The 24,522-nt window shown below is 40.9% G+C and overlaps 1 protein-coding gene across 2 annotated transcripts in view; it reads left to right on the top strand.

The window, feature by feature from the left end:
* Positions 1-22,186, top strand: part of CAPSL (calcyphosine like) — a 117,777-nt gene extending 95,591 nt beyond the window's left edge. Inside the window, exons 3-6 of one of the 2 annotated variants that reach the window (XM_069220931.1) lie at positions 1,563-1,740; positions 7,553-7,762; positions 14,436-14,539; positions 16,517-22,186. In XM_069220931.1, the coding sequence (XP_069077032.1) occupies positions 1,563-1,740; positions 7,553-7,762; positions 14,436-14,537 (490 nt within the window). In that variant the 3' untranslated portion in view covers positions 14,538-14,539; positions 16,517-22,186. The remainder of the gene's footprint in view (positions 1-1,562; positions 1,741-7,552; positions 7,763-14,435; positions 14,540-16,516) is intronic. The other variant, XM_069220940.1, reaches the window with a different exon arrangement.
* Positions 22,187-24,522: the final 2,336 nt, after the last annotated feature.

The raw sequence follows: 24,522 nt of genomic DNA, 5'->3' as shown, positions 1-24,522 counted from the left end.
AACAATACAGATGAAAACATTTCCTCCCATTTCTGTTTTCCTTCTTATTAGTTTGATTGCAGCGACTATTTTGTTTGAGAAAACCATGCTTTACGTACAACGATTCCTTCCTGAGTTCTGAATTGCAGTTATGATACAATTCCATGTAAACATTGCTAAGTCGCTGAGCAATGGGGCTTGCGTATTTATAAAACACTGTGCACATTCTGTTGGGTACAAGAAGAATACTAGTTCTGAACCACTTTCATATCAATTCAAGCAATAGTGCATCACTGAGTCTAATCAGAGCGCTGCCTGGAGTATGACTGTTTGAAGGCCTGTGTGAGATGAAGAAGCGAATGTGACAATCAATGTGGTGATTGAGTGTTTCTTTCAGATGTAAAATAACTCATCGTTCATTGCAGTGGAACCACTTCTTAGGAAGTGGAATGATACATCAAACAGCTAACAGTATTAGATGAGCCGTATGCTTCTCTGGGTTGATCTTCGTATGATTGACAAAGTCTCAAAGCAGCAGCTGAAGGATGTAGACTCAAAGAAGCCACTGACTTAAAAGCGCTGACCTAAAGCCCACTGTTTGTATTTTATAAAAAAAAAAAAAAGTTTAGTAAACGCTTTGTAAAGCAGGACCGAAAGTGAGGATTTTTTATTTTTTATATGTCTGCTATATGTGACCTGCCTAATATCTTACAGCATGATAAGCTTGTGGGCTATTTGTCTATTGTGTCTACATTACCCTGTAGGCCTGTTCCTTCTACTGTGCCAGAAAAGGGGAGCGCGAGAGAGAGACAGAGAGAGAGAGAGAGAGAGTGAGAGTGAGTGTAGAAACTCCTATGGAACTTCTGGGTCATGATAAATTCGAACAAGTGCCTTTTTTCCTTTTCAAGGTTGCCTTATAACACTGAGATGTTACTAACATTTTTGGTGCAAAAGGGAGTGGCTTATGCACAAATTGGAAAGCTGCAACCAGATTTCAAAGACTTCCTGAAGACATTGTTTGATGGTGGAGAAAAACGAGGTTCAGAAGCTATTCTCACGAGTGCAGCTAGAGAAGGAAATGTGAATATTAATGTCGACAGAACTGTGACTTTGTGCATGTTCACCACTTTTGCAGTGGGCACTCACTTTCAATCCCCATTTTCCTAGTTTCCCCGAACCACACTTGCACTTATGGAATATGATGCTACCCAGAGATTTTTCTCCAGTGGTGAGACTTACCTGAGCTCATAAATATCAAACGGTTTGCCATTTGCCGATGCAGTTTAAACCCCGCATAAGTAGGAGAAACAGATGTTGTGTTTTTGATAGTTCAATGCCAGGTGTATTTTTTTTAAATTACGGATATTAATTTTCCTAAAAAGCTCCTCAGTCTATGTAAGCTGCTTATGGTGCAGTTTTCCCACGCACCAGCATTTTGGTACACTTCAAGGAGGAATGCAAAGCAGCAAATGTTTTCTTTAATGTTATACGTGGAAAAACTACTAACCAGTTTCTTTGTCGAATGGAGTACCATACTTTTCTGTCTGTTCTGTCATATGTAATATTCTGTACGTTTGTTGCAGAGTATTTCGAATCATGGATGATGACAACAGCAGGACCCTGGATTTCAAAGAGTTCAACAAAGGCCTGAATGATTATGGTGTGATGATGGAGAAAGACGAGGTTCAGAAGGTGTTCTCGCAATTTGATAAAGATCGTAACGGGACAATAGATTTTGATGAATTTCTCGTAACATTAAGGGTAAGTAAGGTGGATGTGATGATAAGTACATTAACCCCTTCGCTGCCAGGCCTTTTCCCCCTCAGGTGACAGGCCTTTTTTTGGCTATTTGGGGCAGTTTGCGCTTAGGCTCTCGTAACTTTTTGTCCACGTAAGCTACCTATGGCAAATTTGCATCCTTTTTTGTGGCATTGTAGAGTTTATGGGTTCCCCTGAAGGAGACCAAGGAATTAGCCAAAATACAGTGATATATATATATATATATATATATATTTTAATGGGAAAAATAGGATGCAGAAGAAAGCTTGTGGTTTTTCCCCCTAAAAATGGCATCAACAAAGCGTTTGCGGTGCTAAAATCACCATCTTCCCAGCTTTCAGGAACAGGCCGACTTGAATCAGAAAACCACATTTTTCAACACAGTTTTGGCATTTTACTGGGACATACCCCAATTGTACTATTTTATGTGCTTTAAGCCTCCTTCCAGTTAGTGATAGAAATGGGTGTGAAACCAATGCTGGATCCCGGAAAGCTAAACATTTCTGAACAGTAGACAACATTTTGAATTCAGCAAAGGGTCATTTGTGTAGATCCTACAAGGTTTTCCTACAAAAAATAACAGCTGAAATAAAAGAATATTAAAATTGAGGTGAAAAAAACAGCCATTTTTCTCCATGTTTTATTCTGTAACGTTTTCTTGGTATGTCAGATTTTTTAAAGCGATATACCATTATGTCTGCTGGACCCTTCTGGTTGTGGGGATATATAAGGCTGAAATATAAAGAGTGATAATAGGTATCAAGGAAACCTTTGTAATTCCGAAATGGTCACAAGATAAGGTGTTGAGAAGCAGTGGTTATTTGCACATCTCTGAATTCCAGGGTGCCCATACTAGCATGTGAATTACAGGGCATTTCTCAAATAGGTGTCTTTTTTTTTTACACACAGTCTTACATTTGGAAGGAAAAAATGTAGAGAAAGACAAGGGGCAATAACACTTGTTTTGCTATTCTGTGTTCCCCCAAGTCTCCTGATAAAAATGGTACCTTACTTGCGTCGGTAGGCCTAAGGCCCGCGACGGGAAACGCAACATGGACACATCACATTTTTACATTGAAAACTGGTGTGTTTTTTTAAATATGCCTAGCTGTGGATTTTGATCTCTAGCATAGCCGGCCCCTGGGAAAACCTACCAAACCTGTGCGTTTTTTAAAACTAGACACCTAGGGGAATCCAGGATGGGGTGACTTGTGGGTCTCTCACCAGGTTCTGTTACCCAGAATCCTTTTTAAACCTCAAAATGTGGCCAAATAAACACTTTTTCCTCACATTTCGGTGACAGAAAGTTCTGGAATCTGAGAGGAGCCACAAATTTCCTTCCTCCCAGTGTTCCCCCAAGTCTCCTGATAGAAATGGTACCTCACTTGTGTGGGTAGGCATAGTACCTGTGACAGGAAATGCCCCAAAACACAACGTGGACACTATACATTTTCCCAAAGAAAGCAGAGCTGTTTTTGCAAAGTGCCTAGCTGTGGATTTTGGCCTCTAGCTCAGCCAGCACCTAGGGAAACCTACCAAACCTGTGCATTTTTAAAAACTAGACACCTAGGGGAATCCAAGATGGGGTGACTTATGGGGCTCTCACAAGATTCTGTTACCCAGAATCCTTTGCAAACCTCAAAATTTGGCCAAAAAAACGCTTTTTCCTCACATTTCGGCGATAGAAAGTTCTGGAATCTGAGAGGAGCCACAAATTATCATCTACCCAGAGCTCCCCCAAGTCTTCCGATAAAAATGGTACCTCACTTGTGTGGGTAGGCCTAGTGTCCGTGAAAGGAAATGCCCCCAAAACATTATCTGGACACATCAAAATGATCAAATACAAAACTACCTTTTTTTGCGGGGGCACCTGCGTTTTTGGTCCTGGGACCAGCAGCCAGATAGGGAAACCTACCAAACCCGAACTTTCCGAAAACTAGACACCCGAGGGAGTCCAGGGAGGTGTGACTTGCGTGAATCCCCCAAAACACTATCTGGAAACATCAAAATTACCAAATACAAAACTACCTGTTTTTGCGGGGGGCACCTGCTTTTTTGGTCCTGGGCCCAGCAGCCATATAGGGAAACCTACCAAACCCACCATATCTGAAAACTAGACACCCGATGGAGTCCAGGGAGGTGTGACTTGCGTGAATCCCCCAGTATTTTCTTACCCAGAGTCCTCAGCAAAGCTAACATTTAGCAAAAATATCAAATTTTTCCCACATTTCTGTGTGGAATCACCGCACCGGGACACATTTCTTACCACCCAACGTTCCCCTCAGTCTCCCGGTAAAAATGATACGTCACTTGTCTACGTGGGCCAAGTGCCTGTGACAGGGAAGAGCCAAAAACATGTAGAAATTGAGGGGGAGCCAAAGCGGATCCAAAAGGGCAGTTTGAAAAAATAAAAAATGTTTAGGCTGACAAGTAGGGCAGAATTCTTATTGGTATAGATGCGACAATGCTGAGTGGTAGGAATTTTGTGGATTCCTGCAGATTCCAGAAGGTTCCATCAGAAAAATATGTGATTTTCAGCAAAATTGGAGGTTTGCAGGGCATTGTGGGTAAGAAAATGGTGCGGGGTGCATGTGAAGCACACAGATGTGTCTAGGTCTTGTGGATTTTTCTACATGGCAGCGTCCCAAAGTCCAAAAAGTGCAGCCCTCACCATTCCAAGTGGGACGATTTTGAGACTTAGGTAAGCTCTCATGGCCCAAATGTAAAACCAAACCCAAAAATAATTAAATGTCCTCTTGCTTGCAGTGGGATCACATGTTTTAGTGTGCAGGGGAGAACTGAAAGACTGTTACCCCCTTCAGTTGGGGTGGGGTCATAACCATGCCCACACTGGTCCCTGGCATCTAGTAGGCTTTCTGCACCCCCCCACCCGGGGACTGGATCAGGGGTAATTGCCTCATCTGCCTACCGGTGGGCAGAACTACTTTGTCCCCATTTATTTGGGGGTATGGCATACCCCCACCCTCCTTTAAAAAAAAAAAAAAAAATCTTCCCTGGTCTCTGGTGGGGTTTCTGTCCCCCTGGGGGACAGATGAGCCTTACAAAAATGGCCTAAAATAAATTGCCCCCCAGGGGAGCGACCCTTGCCTAAGGGGTCGCTCCCCGTGCGTGAAATTGGCGCAAAAAAAAGTCCCTGGTGTCTAGTGGTTTCTGCCCCCCCTTGGGTGCAGATTAGCCTAGGTAAAATATGCAGATCTGCCCCCAAGGTGGGCAGAAATGGCCTAAAATAAATTTGCCCCCCCCAGGGGAACGACCCCTGCCTAAGGGGTTGCTCCCCATCTGTAAAAACAAAAAAACAAAAAAAAATCCCTGGTGCCTAGTGGTTTCTGCCCTCCTTGGGGGCAGATCGGCCTAATTAAAATAGGCCGATCTGCCCCCAAGGGGTGGGGGAGACAGAAATGGCCTAAAATAAATTTGCAACCCCCCCCGCAGCCCACTCCCCCCCACCCCCCCCATTGAGCAACACTTGCCTAAGGGGTCACTCCCCTTGCGTGAAACTTACCTAAAACAAATCCCTGGTGTCTAGTGGATTCTGCCCCCCCCCCAGGGGCAGATCGGCCTAATCAGTATAGAGAAGAGGCTTAAAAATGATTTGCCTCCCTGGGGAATGGCTCTTGCACAACGGGCCGCTCCCCTTATACACAAAAAAAAATCCCTGGTGCCTAGGGGGCATTTCTGCAGAAATGCTCAGAATGACATCTAAAGAAAGCAAAAGCCCTTCCTTTCTTTTGAATTCTCTGCCTGCCCCCTCCTCCCGAGCATAAGTGAAATGCTTAGCATTTCTCTTCCGCATTGCGCTGGAAGCATGCTTGCAGCGCGATGGGAGGAGACCTCCGATGAGTTTAAGTAAGAGGACAGATGGGAGACAAGTACAGCATTTGTGTGCATTCCCTGTAGTTCCTCGGACGTCTTCTGGTCTGGTTTCTCCTGGGCACCAATTGTTGGGTTTTGGAGTTTGAGGACCTGATAATTCTATCTATTCTTCGAGACACCAGAATGATTGTTTTTGGCCAGTGCCATATACCTCATGGGGATATTACCCCAAGCATTTTGTAATGAGGGCCAGTCTTGCTTGAGCTTGTCATGATATATTTGGTTGCTCTTGTTTCAGGTAGAAATGACATATTTGCCACTCACTAAACAGTAAAATGTTAGTGACACAATACACTTAAAAAATATTTGAAGTAAAAGCAAAGATGTACATATACAAGGAAAACAGTGTAATTTTGTATTACACAAATGGGGTGAAACTAACCCAGGTGAGTTGCAAAGAATATTTTTTAAGTCTGCCATTAAGACTGTAGGTACTGGATGAAGTGTTAAATTCCATCATGCTGAATGGTTGACTTGTGGAAGTAATCAGCACAGCACAATTGGATAATGCAGAGGACAAAGGGTTCAGTGAAAAGTAAAAAGACTGAGTTGTGTATTTGAAATGCTAGGATGTAACTTTATTGTGACCACTAAAAAGGTATGCTATGTTTTCAGTGAGGCTCTTGAACTTAAATGGCAGTAAGGCTTTTAACCTTGGCACAACAGCACTAAGTCCCAGATTTACTAAGATTTGGCACAGCACAACACAGCCGGACAACTTGCTGCATCAAAAGGAGAGAGCAGGAATGTGCTATATCTACTAAGATATGACACATTCCTGCTCACTCTCTGCACTGGTGCACTTGTGGCTGCCAAGTGCTAGTGCAGTTCCCGTTAAGGCCATGAAGCAAGGGTGCCTGCATTACAGCCATGACTGTCTTTTTTTGCAGGAAGGGACGCATTACTGCACAAAAACATCCCCCAGTGGCATTTTCCTCTTTCTGTGTGTGCTGTAGAATGCAGCACACGTAGAAAGAGGAAAATAGGTTGTAGGTAGGATTGTTTTTTGTGCAGGAAGAGGCACCGTTCTGCAGAACTACAGTCCTCAGGGCAATTTCCCCCCTAAGTGTGCTGCAGAATGCAGCACACTTAGAAAGAGGAAACAACGAGGAGAGATAAAGATATTTCTCTCGTTACCCCTCTGGTGGGGAGGCTTACAGTTCTGCTGCATTCCCAGGTCTCCTAGTTTTGGTAAACCTGTGAATGTGTAAAAATGCATTGGTGGATGCATAGGAGCATTCATGCTTTACCTGTGACACACCTCCCTGCCACAGTGTAACTACCTTACTCTGGTCTTCTCAAGCCATGCAGGGCCACTCAGTTGACCTTGCATGGCTTGCTCAGTCTCTTTTGCGTCACCTTTACGCCCCCTTGCGTGGTGGAAGGGCAATGCAAACCCTTGATAAATATGGGCCCTGTATCTAAAGCCACCTCTGAGAAGATCTTTGCTTCTAAAATATATCTTATTACTGCTAACAGGATAGTACCATGCCAGAGTGAGAGGAAAGTATTACCTATTGATAGGACAGCAGTATCCAGTGATAGGTCGCTTTTTATTTTTCCACAAAGGATTATAATAATAATTTAAAAGAGGAATCTCTAACAAGGTATCTCATTAAGATACATTATGTGCGGTTTTGACCCTTCTTTTCATATTTTCTTTTTCTTTGCTATATATTATTTTATTGTCTTTCTTCATAAAATATTTTTCAAAGGTTTAGAAGTTGATGTTCTTAATATAAAATGTTAACGATGTTTAGGCACTTTTTGATGTGTGAACTATTTCCCCTGCAAATGTTTTTCAGAAATGTCTTTTATGTATGGATGCTATATATCTGTTTTTGGTTAAGCATTAACTGAAAAATTGATGATTTGTTTTTTCCAAAACATTCTTTTTCAGCCACCAATGTCCAATGCTAGAAAAGAGATTATTGCGCAGGCTTTTAGGAAGCTGGACAGGACTGGTGATGGTATTGTCACAGTCGAAGACCTTAGGGGAGTATATAATGCTAAGCACCATCCAAAATACCAGAATGGAGAATGGACAGAAGACCAAGTTTTTAGGACATTTTTAGATAACTTTGATTCACCCTATGATAAAGATGGAAAGGTGAGTTTTACAATGTGGGACTAAAGGAACAGTGATTAAATGATGTTGATATTTCTCCAGAAACCTATAACCAATATAAGGACTGACAAGGCAAATATTTTGCCTAATTGTGTCACAATATGTTGACTACTGCAGTTAACAAAAAGTCTTTCACTTCATATTCTAGCTATTACAATGACTTTCAGTTATAGACAGCCCCATAGTCGTTAAAGAGTAAAATACTCTTCCACTCCTTAATGCCATGGCCAAAGGCATTTCATCAATGTGCAATTATGATTTGGGTTGCATTTCAAAGGAGTGAAGCAACATGATCTCAATGGCTGCGTTATAACACACTTGATTTTTGATTTTATATAGGGAAAACATATGGCAAAAAAGTTTTAACTATCCACAGATTGGCTTGGATGCATAGTTTTGGCAGGAATCCCTCATTCTTGATTTGCACAAGTTCTTCAGCCAATTTAGCAAAAAAGAATGATCATCCTATTTATTTACAAAGTTTTCCAAAATGTGAACCAGGCCTTGAGCGCTTCAGAGAGCCATACAGATAAATATAAATGAACTTATTAGTGCGTAATATTACAAGTGATTGACAACACAGTGTAAAAATAAACATGTAGCCCAATCAAGAAGATGAAGGATACACAAGATGACCGACAGCAGGATTGTTGGGAAAACAGGCCATGAGTCATGAGCTTCTACCGAAGGTTCTGGGTTTAGGTCACAAGTTGCAGCATACTAAGACTATCTCCTAAAGTGTGGGGTGTTGAAAGAGGGCAGCCATATACCACTTTGATTGCCAAATGAAAAGTTTTATGTAATAAGATAGCTACCCCCCCCCCCCCGCCCCGCCAAGGTTGGAGTGAACCCTCCATGGAATATTCTGGAAGAGCCATGTTTTACCAGGTAGGAGCAGTTGGAACTAACTAGATGTGTTTCCTGCAGCAAGATGGAGGATAGAACTCTAATCCGATGTTTTGAAGGACTGCCCCTTTTAAATTTATTATTGAGTCCATTTATATTCCAGGTAATGAGCTTACTGCCCAGTATTCTGTGTTGTAGTGTCTTTACACAGCATTGGATGCTTAGCATTGTGGCAAAAGATAGTCTAAACAAACAAAAATACCTCAGTACATCCCTGAGCTCCCCCACCATACACTTCGCAACAGGAAGCATCTGTCACCCAAACAGTCAACTAGGTGAAAATACTCTGGATGTAGGACCACAGCTTCAGTCCCCTTTTGTGACCCCATGTACTCCACAGTGACATCATCCTCCTCAAGTAACGCCCCTTCCCACCCTTCTGCTTCTGAACTGACAATCAGGCGTAGGGGTCCAGACCCCTCCAAGCAGTGAAAATCAAGCAGTCAAATAAGTGGTCAGGGCTTGTGTGGTATCATTTTTACTGGCACTTGAGGAAGTCACCTTCTCATTTCTGATTGTACCTCTATTTTGTATTTAATGTGGTGATGTGTGCTGTGACTCAGAACAGGGGATCGCGTTGCTGGCCAGCTCTTGACTGCCTGAGCTGATGTGCTTTCTCTGCCCTGTCCTCGGCTCCCTTCCTGGCACCTGACAATTTAAGTTCCTCCACCCACTCCCAGACTCTGTCAAAGGTCTTGGAAAAGGGGGATTTCCCGGTATGCAGGACTTTCAGTATAGCTGTGAATAGTAGCATTTATTTAAGCCGCAAGGTCCATGGTTTTTGCTTGACCATATCTAAGGACTTGTGCATTTGTTGTACCTGCACCGTGTAGTCCTGGAAAATTGAGGAGCGAAACCTCTGTGCCCACTCCTTCTATTCAGAGATCCAGCACCTCCCTGGACTCTCAGATAGCTTGCAGGATCATTGCCAGTGACACCCATTTGAGGCATCGTCATTTCTAGTCACTGGTCTGGCTGGCTGATGGTTGCCCTGGTGTATTTTTCACTCTTCCCCCGCACCCGGCTCCTATGTCCCTTGTTGTTCTCATTAGAATGGGAATGTAGTTACCAAGTCCTGAGACCGACCTTGTCCCCTGCTTCTACGGCACCACAAGTGCTGGAAAAGACTTGCAATTCAGCCAACGTGGCGTGGCTCCTTCGGCATCTGGTCACCTCTGTGCCCAGCAAGCTGGCTGCCCCAAGGGCCCCAGAGAGTGGTCCCTTACCCTATGGCAGGCAACCAGGCATAGTGGATCCCAGGTAGAAGCAAGCCAGAGGCCTGTCGAGCCACGCAGTGAGAGAAGGCTCTCCGATCCTCCTAGTCTGTGTTCTCCATCAGGTGCTCTCCAAATAGGCACAGTCTTATCCCTGCAAGCTCATCCCTTGCAGCCCTCATGGACAGACCTGCCAGCATAGTCTCGTAAGACAGGCGGACCCTGTAGAGTGTGCTGGTTGCAGCACGATCTCGCTTGACACAGCAGAGCCGAGCGGACAGCTCTGGATGGTGCCCACAGTTTCGCCAGCAGTGCAACATCACCTCGGGCTCTGGGTTTTCAAGCTACTCAGCCCCAAGATGCCAACATCAGGCAGAACAGACAGTCCCAGCCTCTCCTCTAGCAGGCCGCTACACTGAATGTCAGACCACCTCCTACAGGAGCCTCATAGCAGCCATAGGGTCCACTCTTGCACCGACTTTGGCAGCCCAGCTTGTCTTCAGGACCCTCCCGTCAGGCTGCCTGCCTAGGATGCAACTGCTCATGGATCAGAGCATACGTCACACGGATGCCAGTCACACCTGGGCAGACCTATGTTTTCAGGGTGCCTCAGCGCCTCTCTGGTTCAGCAGCTGCGGGACTCGAGAATGGCAGAGATCGGTGGCACTGTCCGCATATTCGCCATTTCTGCGAGAGAGTGTTGGAATTATTAGAGGGGGCAGTGGGGACCTATATAGTGCTGACACCAAACCTCGCCCTAGTGGACATTTGGCTGTTCACTGACCTCCTCAGAGACCAAAAAACACTTGCAAACATGTACCTCCTAGTGGCCAAGAGAGACATCGCTCAACAGTGGGGGAGTGAGGAGACACCTACTTTCCGACAATGAGAGGAAGGAATGAACTACTGTAAAATTATGCAACGAGAAGTCTACAGGGGTGGGGTGCAAAAAGTCATTCACGAAAATTGGGGCTCATGGGGCCTACAGACGTGGATAAAGATATCAGTGGGTTAGAAGCTGTGTGATGGATGACACTATTGCTGAAGACAGGGGTGGGTGGGGGAGGGTAGCTGTGGTGTATTAATGCCGACAATCAAACTGGGTGGAATATAGTGATAGAATTCGTGCACTATTTATTGTTGTCACAGTTTATAACTGTAATAAAGTACAATAAAAATTATATAAAAAATAAAGAATGACAGAGGTCGCCCAGAAGGAGGTACACCAAGTATCAGGATTGCGAAGAAGCCACTATGAAAGGATTATGCAGAATTATAGCGGGGTCCGACTTGTAGTTCTACAAAAGTGGAGCTGCCTCGTTGGCCTGAAAGCCACACTCACCGCCACCCCTCCCACCCCTTGAAACCTGCCTTTTGTCTGTTATTTGAAAGCAAGCTGTTTCTCGTAGCTTAATGGATCAAAACTCAAGCTACTTGCCCCTTGTGCACTTAAAATTAACATCTGTCTGAAATAACAATCTTAATCCTGTCGCTTACCTCTGTCGAGAAGGGTAAAGGCTGGAGAATCACCTTTGACTCAGAAATCATCCTTGACCCCTACATCTGATCAGTTAGCCCACTGCATCGCTGCCTCGTTCATTTCTTCCTTCTCTCCTATAAGGATGGCACAACACATTGTAGTGTGGCTTCTTAGAATATTAAACCTCCAATATACATGAGGTCCATAATGCCACAATAAGACTAGTTTCAGGAAATAATGGTGGGGTTTATCTGCTTGACTCTGAAAATACAAATCTGCTTTCTACTCATCACAAATGCCTCCATAGTACAGCTGAAAAATACTGCAGACATACGTCCTAAACTAAATGTTGGATACAGTTTCTTCTCATAAGACCAACATGTATTCCAGCTTGCCTGAACCTTCTGTGGTATGTAAAGAGGTAGTTGTTTCTAGCTCAACAAAACCAGTTGATGAACAGGCTACTCATGCTCTACATTACTCAAATGTATATATAGATTCTCAGCAGGCAAAACCAATCACAAGCCCTCGAAACGTGCCTGCTGTCAAATTGTTGAAAGCAAGATGTTTCTTGGAGCTAAACGGATCAAAAATCGAAATATTTATCATTTGTAACAACCTACTGTGTCATGTTAGTAGGTAGAACTATCACAGTTCTACAAAACAAATTAGGATCCATGCTACCTATGATCATCGGCAACATTGCTAATCAGCTTGCATTCAGAAAAAAAGCTACAAACCCATATTTTCTCAGAGCGTCCATCCAGCCGTGCACCCACCTACCCAGCCAAACATCCACCAACCCATGCACCCATCCGTCTTTCGTGCAGAAGTGATGTCAGTGGTCCCACCAAAAGCTAGGTAGACAACTTTTCTTTTCAGGCATACCAATTTCTTTGATCAACACATCAAACATATGTCATATTTGTTTGATTTTGCTTAGCAAACAGATGTGCTGGGTGGGGTGGCTGATTATTTGATAAAAGCTTCAACCATTATCCCTTAGCCTTTAAGTTGCTGATTAATACCTGGCCAGGCGTGGAAGTGAACAGAATCAAAATGTTGTCTGCCATCTGTTAAAGGTGTTTTGGTCAACATTTTGCTCCCAGTAAAAAGAAACTGATTATTGAGTTTGAATTGGTTTGAATGAGAATGGCGTTGGCCTTTTTTTACAATCATGAGCTTTAGAACAGAATAAGTTCAGCTGCATAAGATTTGTTGTAGGCCATACATTCGGCATGCTTCACTTGCAGTCTGTGACATTTGAAGCAAACTTATCTTTAAATAGACTTCATTTTCCCTCCTCTAATCTGTTTCAAAATCAAACTTTATTTTAAGGTACTTGAAAAACACTGTCAAAACATAATTGAGCACAATAAAGTATAATGTTACTTAATTAAAACCAGGAAATTTGCACTTTAAGTAAGTCGAGAATCTACACAGTTAATAGTTTAAATTTATCAATATGATTTTGTAATTTTCTCTTTGAGAGGGTCTCTTCAAATTAGTCTGCTTTCTGGTTAGGGAATAAAAGTGAGGGTTATCCTAGGAGCTTTTTTACTTTATTACTAGGCACATGCTGTCTTAAGGCCCTGCTCATGAATGGCAAACTCCACAACAGATTCTGCTATTGAGGCTTATTCTCCGATTGCCTCCATAACTTCCCTTCCCTTCTTTCTTTTAGGATGATTTTATGTCAGACCATCCTCATGTTTGACTCTTGATAACGTAGGAGTAAGATGTCAACAAGGTGGCCCCTGACATAGCAGTGCATCCTCCCTCCCAAGCCAGGGAAATGTACCAGGTACATGCATCTCCTGAAAAATTACATAAGGATAGTCTGAGAGATATATACTCCTATAAACCAGATACTGCTCTTTAGGTAACCCTTACACTCTCATTAAAATTGTAGCTTTGCAAAATAAACTCACTACATTTTAAGCACAGTTAATGATATAGTATCTACAAAGTCATATTCAGGACAATTAGTAAAGCACTTAAACTGATAAGCTGCCAAACATGTTTTTTCACACATTAATATATTTTAGGTTTAGGTTAAAGTAGATCACACTTTGATTATTTGCGAAAAATAGAACTGGTGGCTAGATTAAGCCATCTAACTCAGATTACCCTCCAAGTGTATACCCTGACTGCTTGACTTTGCTATCCCCTGAGAGGCAAAGCCTAAAAAACAGGCACTTGATAATTTATTGAGGTTGCCGTATTGCCTACATTCTGTGGTTCAAGAACAGTGGCAGTGCTTATCACAAGGACTGGTTTTGTTGCCCCTGAGTTTCACAAAGAACCTACCAGATCTCCAGTATCTTTTATGTTAATTTCTTCTATGGATATTGGTGTGTGTGTTGTCTGCACATCCATGTTTGCACTTTAGCATAGAAGGTCTGTGTCTGTCCATCAATATTCATCAGGGTGCACTTTCTTCTTTGGTGAACAATAAACCTGGTTGCTGTGTAAAGACCCCACTCAAAAGGTGATGGGAGGCATGCTTGCAAATAGTCCAAACCATGGGCTATCAGTCTGGGTAGCAGTCCAACACACAGTTTTTCATCCACTGTGTCACTTTAGACAGAAGCCTGCATTATGCAGATGAGTACTGACTCTGCTCCTTGTGGGAACAGTCTATACCAAAGTGCCAGGTTAGGCCCCCTCTATACTGAAACACAATCAACCCATAAGTGGGGTCTCTGTCTAGAGTGGCACAGTGGGCGCACAACAAAGAATTGAGATGGAATGCTACTCAAAGTGATTGCCATACCAATGCTTCCTTGTCTTCTTCTGTACTTTTCAAATGTTTCAACTACCACTAGTACTATTGTGCTGTATTTGCTTTCTCCATCTCCTATTTACACGCCCAAATAGTTATATCATACACTATTCTTTTTGGTTTACTTAATCTGCTTCTAAACAAGCACCTAAAGATCTTACGAACAATTCCAGACCACCTTTTTCTGTTGTGGGTATTTGTAGAGCTGACATTTTTATTTTAGAGCGTAACAAATTAAGATTTTTTTCTGTTTTAATCTTTGCATTTTAGGTTACACCAGAAGAATTTACTAACTACTATGCAGGGGTCAGCGCCTCAATAGATACTGATGTCTACTTCATCACCATGATGAAGAACGCCTGGAAACTATAACTGTATGACTCAGGGAACACACTTTTAATTTAAACTTATTTAATAAGTGGCAACAACAAATTGCCGGGAGTTGCATTGATTTCTTTCACGCTGTAGAGGTGATATTAACAACTACTAACAACTGTGCTGCAGTGCTTTTAAGGCCTACCAGTGATATTGTTTTATGTGTGATGTTAAACAATTCTTAGTCACTCTTTGCAACAAGTGAGTGATCGTTAAACTTGACTAACATGTCTTAACAACTAACCTTCTACACCCCACAAAGCCAGGGTAGGTCTGCTCAGATATTGTCTATGTGTATCTTGTAGAAAAGAGGTTCCATTCTCTAAGATAAGCCCAAAGGAAATATGGATTCACAGTGTTCTTTCCGCATTTGCTTGAAGACGATTGGTGACTTTCATCATTTGATTGATAAAATGATTATTTCCAGCCATGATAACTGACCTTTATAATCACTTGCATCTCATAATGAATAAAATAGTGGTGCGGGTCTTCGCAACTATACTAAATATTAGGCTTCTGGCATATTTTCATTTACCAAAGAAAAGAGAGGTGCTGATGTGAAATGTGTCCCTAAACGTATCATAGCCATAAGGCATATGTTAAATGTTTCTTCAAAAATCATTGTGAAATGCATGAAACTAACCCTTTTAAAAACGCACTTCTTGTCTCATTTCTTTTTTCACTTTAAGCCCTGGTGTTGGTGAGTTTCTTATCTGCTTTCAATATATGTTAGAAATAGGCAAAACATGTTTTCATCTTTTCAACTTTTCAACTTTTACTTGCTTTTGTGGTGAGCTTTCTGTTCTTTCGTGCTGGTATGAAATGAAAATTGTACTGTAGAAAAGGTAATTGTCATATATTGTGTTCAAGGACTATAGATCATGTTTTGAGTATCTAAAAGGGAATTAGTACTGGGAAAATATTCTATTGTCTGTTCTCACCACACAGTTGGTTAAGAAGAGGAATGTAGGCAATTTAAAATTTATCTACAAAGAGCTGATTTGTAGATTTTTCTATAAAGTTAAAGCATACCTAAAAATTGAATTTAAATCCAGATTTAGGGTAAGATTATAGTCCAGTCCTAAGGTGAAATTTACCATACATTTGAGTCCAAACCTATATTCCAGTCTTAAGAGCAAGATTGTAAACCAGTCAAAATTGAGATATTGTATATCCCTCGGTATGAGATTAGATTCACTAGAAGACATGAAAATGTAATTCAGACCAAACATACACATTGTATATAGCCTTAGCAGTTCTAATTCTATTGTGTGATATTGTAGCCCAGTCCTGTGAGTAGTAATGTTGTCCAGTCCTGCGATTCAGTTGGTAATTAATTTCTAAAACTGGAATTACATTCCCTGACCGCTGTTATATTCCTTTTGTAACTATGCAATTGAAATTAAAGCCTAACTATGAGAATGTAATTATAATGCAATCCTGTCCTAAAATGAGATTTGAGTCCCATATTAAGTGAGATTGTGATCTACTGGTATGAATAAAATTGTGACACAGCCCTAAAGCTGAGATTACAGTCTAATCCTAAATATTGTTTGTAATACAGTACTAGAGGGGTTTTGGTATCCAGTTTTAGGTTTAGGAATAATATTGTAATACATATTTAAAACATCACTTGCAATCATGTCCTACACAAACCTTTGAAATGAAGTCCTAGGAGTCCATTGATTCCCAAGTTTTAGATCTCACAACCCAGTTGGCAATTCCATAATATTGGAATTTAAAGAACAGGAATTGGTTATCGTCCACATTTGGGGAACATAGACAATTATTTCTTCACACTTCTGTTTTAAAAATGGCTAGGTGTTGCGTTTTCCCACCTCCTCAGATTTTTAGCGTGAACAAGTCTACTATATAAATGTGCAGAAGTGGTACACCCATTTTATGTCCAGCACGATCGGTTTTAATTATTGAGTGTTTTTCACAAATGTGTAACCAAAGTTTTTCTCTTGTTTTAGGTTACGAAAGATGAATTTCTAAATTACTACTCTGGAGTGAGTGCGTCAATCGATAGTGATGCCTATTTCATTCTGATGATGCAAAGTGCCTGGAAAATGTGATCTTGCTTTGTTGCAGAACGTTTGCCTTTTTGCCCACTATTACAGTTGCTTTGCCTTTTTGTGGATTGTCAAGATCTAGAGGAAAATGGTGTGCTCTCAGAACCACATCTGTACGTGATTTTTTAACAACTATACAAATGGAAAAACATTTTTTTTTTTTACTTGAATTGTTTTCCCACTAAAACTTTTAGAGAGTCTGTTTTCAAAAATGATTTCAAGAAATTCACATATTTTATCTCTGATGGCTTCTTGCAGGAATGTAATTTACTTGATTCTTTACTACCATTCATGGCAAATTTTTAACATTGTAAGAAACACAATCTGTAGAACATGTTCACTTCTCTTTTCATTTTACTTTTTGTTCAGTTTCACTTGGTAATGCCTCTAATACCTTTTGACCTAAATAAATATATATTTTTGTAAGAATGAGTTGGACAGGGAATAGTTTAACATCCAAGCTTATTCAGTCCAGCAAGTCATCGCTATCTCCTCTTTTCTTCTTCTGCTGTTACCCCTCGCTCTTACATCATATGAACACATTGCTTTCCTACATTCTAAGTGCTCTACTACATAGTTAACATTCTAAGTCAGCCCTATATATGTCTCCCTTTTATACACATATATTGAATAAACAGGAAAAGAAACACTATACTAAGATATATTTTTAGCAACAACGAAATAAGACTAAAGCAGAGATAATTACATACATATACTTTGGAGGCATGCATTAAATATTGTTACAAATCCCCTCAGTTTATTTTCCTAGAAATTTTAAATCAGGCATAGTACTGCTTTGACAGCATTTCTGTCCACCCACACACAATCTTTACTCTTTAACCATGCTGGAATTCCCGTCCTTCCTGTTTCCCTTCCCTTTATAGTTTTATAAATTTATCTTTACACAACAATCTACTGGCCCATGACAGCGGAATGTTCTCCATAATTAGGCAGTTGACCCTTTTGACTAATCCAAAGATACTCTTAAATGTGTTACCTTAATTTTTGTCAAGAATTAGTTCATATTTCTAGAAGTAAATTGCACCACATTATCAGCTGCCAGTGTCTTGGGGATTCCCTAGCCCATGAATACCATTTCCAAGAACGTGATTACATTTCCTGTATCAATACAATCAACAGTCTTTTTTATTAACCATTTGGTGGGATGAAAGAACCCAAAAGAGGCTGCCTTATAATCTTGATTTTATTGCTGTTGGCACTTGCATAGCATTACTTAACTATGCTTTCGTTAACCTTATCCATCTTTGGCCACCAGAAAGATTGACGCACAGGGCTCTTTTTCATGTTGCTCCCCTGAATGCCCTTCATGTGCAATTTGAAATATTTTCTTTCTAAGTGTCTCAGGCGGGATGATTTGACTCCTCTGCATCAGTTTCCCTTCATGCACACTCAATTTATCTCTTACATTATGCTATGCATTCAATTCATTATTACAATTGTCACCATTATCCCAACCTGCAACTGTGCATCTCTCCAGGTCTCTCAATAAATTATCCTTTTCCATTGCAACTTTCCATTCATCCTTTCCTAGAGAAGCAGCTTCTTCTTGCCCACACATCACTACATCTAGGCCTACTTCAGTATTCTGATCAGATTCTGCTGTAGGCAATCTGGATAACCAGTCTGCCACTACTTTTTATGGACCTTTCACACACACTTCTTCAAAATTCTATTCTAGCACAGATAACATCCACCTTGATGTTCTGGGAGCTATGTTTCCTTCCAAACCCTTTCCTCCTTTGGACAGGTGTATTAAGGGTTTGTGATCCATTTTAACTTTAATGTGTAGTCCCCACACAAAATAACTGAAATGTTTGATGCCACAGGAGAACACCAAGGCTTCTCCCTCAATGACAGAATATGAGGTCTTCAATTTTTGAAGACACCCTAATGTAAACACCACTATCTTCTCCTGACCATATTTCACCTGTGTTAACATCACTCCAATGCCCACATTGCTCACATCGGTTGTTATATAGGTTTTGGAAGAGATATAAAAATGCCCTAGTGTTGGAGTTCGTAATATTTCCTCTTTCACTTTGTTGCGGGCTCCATCACAATCTTTGTCCCATCTAAAAGTTGCACTCTTTTTCCTTGGCATTCTCAGAGGTTCAACAATCTCAGCAAAGTGGCCGCATATATGGAGCAGTATTCTGCCAGCCCTAAAAACAATTTAAATTGGTCTTTGCTCACTGCCATCCCAATGCTTTTCTTTAGCCTGATACCCTTGTTAGAAATGTCATGCCCTAAGTACGTAAACTTGAGTCTTTTTCAGTTGGCATTTTTCCTTTTTTATCACCAAACCATACTTTTTCATTCATTCCAGCACCTTATCAATCAACTGATCATGTTTACTTTCACACTTGCCCACAATCAGGATATCATCCTGGAAGTATAGGGCATCTTCTAGGCCATGGGTCTTCAACCTTTTTATGTGGTAAAAGCTACTTATGTTCAATGAAAATCATCCAAAGCTACGAATATTATTAGAAGTTTAATACTGACCACATCAGACAAGTTTACATGTTTGTTTCAAATAGATACTTTTCAATTTTTGTAGGCTAGGCTGCACACAGGAGAGCTACATATGGGTATCTCAAAATATTCTAGTAGCTCATGAGCTACTCTTTGGAGACATCTGTTCTAGGCCATCAAATATGTGTTGCATCATCCTTTGCAACACTGATGAGGCTGAAGCAAGACCAAAAGGCATTCTTCGATAACGGTAGTGCCCTGGTGGTGTAACAAGTGTAATCAGATGTTTGGAATTCTAATGCAGGTCGATTTCATGACATGCATAAGACATGTCTATTACACTGAAGATCACTACTCCTCCCATTGCCGTTAACATTTCAGAAATATTTGGAAGAGGTTGCCTTTCCACCCATATATTTTTGTTTAGATCACGTAGGTCAATACATAGCCACATGTTTCCTCCCTCCTCTGGTTCCACCACCAATGGTGCCAACCAACCTGAGGATTCAATAGGCGCTATATTTCCTTGTTCCAGCATTTTGTTTAATTCTTCCTGTAAAGGCTCTCTTATCACATGTGGACATTCCTTATTCTGTGGACAACAGGAAATTCACCTCAGTAGTTATTACTGGTTTCTCACCATTGGGGTTTAGAATCATTTTCAGATCCTTTTGATGCCGCCAACCCAGTAGGTCCAAACATTGATTTGTTAGATACACAAAGCCTAAAACTGCTCTCCCCTCACATTCATTTACCATCCATTTCATCCCATGATGTTGATTCTTTTTCCTCCATACCCCATAGCCTTGATGTCAGACTCACTCCATTTAGTATCTGCCTTTTCCCAATTTTTATAATAGGTGTCTTTGGACAGTAATGTGTATAAACTCATGGAATCAGCTAGCATTCTTACCTCTTAGTTATCAAGAGTCATGTTGCAATGAGGTTTCTTTAATTTGTCTGTACCTTCTTTTTCTAATTCCTTCCCTTGGGAGATTAACCCACAGACTTCATCTTATCAGTTCCTTTGCAGTAAGCACTAGTTTTTATATAATTTACTTGCCTCATCTATTTCCTTCACTTTCGTTATCCGATTCTTTGTCCTTCATATTTTAGCTGTGTACCCTCTGCCACAATTAAGGCATATGGCATTCTTTTCTGCACACACAGCCCTGGATCCTATATGACCAAATGCACCACAGCAGTAGCATTTTATTGTTCTAGTACTTATTCTTTGAGATTGAGGTTGAACTTGTACCCTCTCGTTGGACTTTCCTTGAGGCTGAATTTTCTCATTAAGTTTGGCTTTCCCAATCTCTTCCATTGGCAAATTCACTTCCAGTACCTTGTTCCCTTGATGCTCCTTTGCTAATTCACTTACACTGTTTCTGTGCATTTCTTTGATGCACATTTCTGTGTGTTTTAAACCCTGACCAAATTGTATGGCCTCTTCAAGCATAGGCTCTCCGATTAGTGCTTTCTCTTTCACTCTCTTGGTATTTGATCATCTCACAATTTGATCCCTTATGAGAGAATCACACAAGTTATCAAACTGGCATGTTAAAGATAGACCTCTCAGTGCTGCCACATACGATGCAATATCTTCATCTAACTTCTGCACTTAGGAAAAAGCATTTGTCGCTCCACCACTACATTCACTTTTGCAATGAAATGTTCACCTAAAATTTGTAATGACATTTCATAAACATTGCTAGGTTGTCCATCTCCCATGCCTAAAGAAATCTCTGGTAAGTCCTGATGTAACCTACACCCTTCATCACCTAAGTGGTGGAGTAAAATTGTTAGTTCTACAGTACCATATTTATCTACTCCTGTTGCGAGCATGTAGGTAACTCACAATTTTTTCCATTGCTTCCTCTGTATTGGTGGGTCGCCCAAAGTGGCAAGAGACGTGGGAGGTGAAGCTAAACCTTGATCAGCCATATTTTCTGCATGTGCATACAAAATATATATGCACAATATCCTTTTGTTTTCCTTTCCCTCTACTTGTAAAGAAATGTGGAAGATTCTTGAAATTAATGAACTAACATAACTGACTAAAATAAAGAATTACTATAACAAACAAACACAACAAATTACAGTAATTTCTTTTTCTAGAAAGATTTCTTCATCAATAATTCTGGATACTGTTGCTGAGGTACTTTCCTCAAGATTTGCAGAGCACTGTGCAGAGACACTTCCTCCGTTTCTAACCATAGAGTACTTTATTTTTGCCACGGTGTTCCTCACAGAAGCACAATAACTATAAAGACACTCCTTTTGTCTCCCAAATGGTGTTTGGATCCTTGGATAGAATGCAATATTTAAGTTTCCTTTGATGTCACACTCAATTCACAGGATGCTGTTTTCAGGTGAGAGGTGAGGAATTTTCCAATTCCTTGCTCTTCTTCCTTTCTTTCTTTTTGCTCCTTTTTTCCAGGGGTGGAGGTACTTCAGAGTTTTACCCCTGCACAGCATTCAGCTCGTCACCAGTTATGTAAGGATGAGTTGGACAGGGAATAGTTTAACAACCAAATTTATTCCGTTTAACAAGTCACCTCCAGCTTCTCTTTCCTTCTACTGTTGCCTCTCCTGCTTCATATGAACACAGTCCTTTCCTACCTTCTAAGTTCTCTACTACATAGTTAACGTTCTAACTCAACTCTACAGTTTTCCATGTAGGTATTTGCTCAAAATAGATTCTCATGAACCTGCAGAGGACTATTCCTAGATGAGTGTTTATTTTAAAAACTACTCCAGAAAAATTACTTAAAACATATTGCTGCATTTCAGTTCCAATGCTGAAATCCTTATCTATGCTTTCGGTTATGAGAGTTACAGATCATTAAGATTTGTCAAATTTGAATAATAATTCTGCAGTAAATTTACATTTGAAATGTATCTCTTATTCTAACACAGACTACACTAAAAAAATACAGACTTAATCGTGAAGTGCTGAATGGTGGGATATAGACCTCGTTGTATGTAGCCTTGTCCATCTTTGTTCATGTGGCAGAAACATTCATGTGAAAGTGCTCTTCTACTGTAAAAATAAATTATTTTTATAATGAAACTTGTATACAATAATGTGTTTATAATATGTTTAGAAATATATGACTAAGGTGAATGAATATAGACTGTGTGGAGTAAAAGAGAGACTCCTTATCATGAGTTAATTTTCTCCTGTGTGTGCCAAAGTGTAGTGTGAGTGAGAAAGGGACACTTTCCAGGTGGTACTTTAAAAGCCTCTTTTCTGGGTTCTTGGTCTGTTGGTGATAAACAGGTTGACCTTCCCAGCTGTGGAGTACACTATATAACTACCTCAAGGTTTTTGTAAAGCATCAATGGCTCTTCTGAGGTGTTATTATACAAAGTTATATCTCACTCACTGTTTTACAATGTGCTGCTCCAAAGCAACATGTTTCGTGTAGAGTACAGATTTGTTTCTCCAAAGCACCGTTGAAGGGTCTGGTTACAGACAGCAAGTGTTCCAGAAAAAATGCATAGACAGCGAAGTGATTTTGGTCAGCCACTTCAAGTCATTGTAGGTTAGCATTTGAATGGGCAGTAGTTGTATAGGTTTGTGTGTAGGGAAAACTGGACTCTTTTTTTTCATGCCTTTGTATTTGTAACATTTTTTGCCATTGTTTCTTTTAATATTCCTAGGAGGTATGACGTGTGAGAGTGCAACAAAGTAACAGCACTGTGCTGAGGGCTGGGCTGGGGATGGCCAGTGACAGGAAATGGTGCTTGCAGCTGAGTTTGTTGGAAGCTAGACTGCTAAAGACCATTCCCTTGCTAGGAAAGGGATATTCCCAAAATGGTAATTTGTTTGCACGTGGGTGACACACCTGCAATGCAGATCGGGCCCGCAGTGCTTCACTATATTGACAGGAGCATACATTTATTACTGAATAATCATTTCCCCTCAGAGACCCTGTAGTGAATGTTATCTGAAGAAGATTAATGTTTAAAAACTATGAGCAAGGTAAGCAATTTCCATGAAAAATACTCTATTTTTGCTACGTGATTTAACCAAACCAATGGTGACCAGATTTTTTGAAACACAAAACAGGACAGTCCTATACGTAGAAATAGCAATACATTTTGGGGCATACCATGAATGTTGAAGTATTACAATGACAGCACCTGAGAGATAGGACTACATTAGTGTAATCTAGAAATGTATTAAATAAGTCAAATGCAATTTAAAAAAGAAGGTGTTTCAGAGGTAGTGCACCTCCTTCCATTGAAAAAAGTTAAAGACTAGCTCACATTCTGTCCAATTGTCATTGCATTTTGGGACTTGTAGTCCTCTATTTATAATGGTAAAACAAGACCCAAAAAGCAAATACAAAAATCAGTACTGGATACGCTTGAATTTGTGTTTCTACAAGAGGACCTCAGTAAGGTGAAAAAATGAGCTAATTCACAGTGGCCTAACATAGACGTCTCCTACCGCTCCACACACAACACCTGAGGCATGGAGCCAGTCTATAAGAGCCTAGCCCTGCCAATTAAGACCTCACCTCCCCCATGCCTAGCTGCATCGCTGGAGCAGACTGGTAATCCAGTGGATTCTGATTCTCCTCTCATTTAAACCTGTTGGGCAGTGTCAATGAGGCTGCACAGAAGGTGACTCATTCAATTAGAGATTTTTCTTCCCTGGTGCGAGAAGTGTTGGTGAAAACGTAAGCATGCACTACACTGCCCTCTGTAGGAACCTGGCCTGGTGTATAGTGAGCACCTAAGGTACTTCCTCCTTATACAAGGTATCCCCTATTAGTGAAATGTAGGCAGTGTCTAAAAGCCAGGATCTCTAGAGGTAGCTGTGGATGAGCAGCTAAGGCTTATCTAGGAGACATGCAAAGCTCATGCAATACCACTGTAGTCACACAGCACTTACACACATGAAAGAATACATGCAATGTTACAAAAATAAAGGTACTTTATTATGGTAACACAACACCAGAATTACTGTAGAGGCGATACTCGGTTAGGAGGGAAGTAATACACAAGATTTCTGATGGATACAACTACCTGTGGATTCTTCACCTTATGAATTCTCCCAATGCGCCAGCATTCAACAGAAATTATCGTCCCAACTCTTCACGTCGACGAGGACGTCACAAGTGCACGGCTCCGCACACGAATGCGTCTGACGTCATTGTGGCAATAAGAAGTCCTCGCGAGCGTGCTGACGTCACTTCCCTTTTTTCCACGCCTTCAATGCTAACAGTTTTTCCTGGCTCTCGAAGAGTTACTGTTTCAAAGGTGTTCTTGCTGTACTAGTTACAATGTCTCCACCAAAGAAATCAGGTTTTAAGCCTTGTCATGAGCGTAGGGGTCACATGTCGATCACAGATCCTCATGGGGACTGCTTGTGGTGCCTAAGCTTGGACCACGACGTG

The sequence above is a fragment of the Pleurodeles waltl genome, chromosome 1_1 (genome assembly GCF_031143425.1).
Source record: "Pleurodeles waltl isolate 20211129_DDA chromosome 1_1, aPleWal1.hap1.20221129, whole genome shotgun sequence".
Taxonomy (NCBI): Eukaryota; Metazoa; Chordata; class Amphibia; order Caudata; family Salamandridae; genus Pleurodeles; species Pleurodeles waltl.
This window is presented reverse-complemented; position numbering and strand designations above follow the sequence as displayed.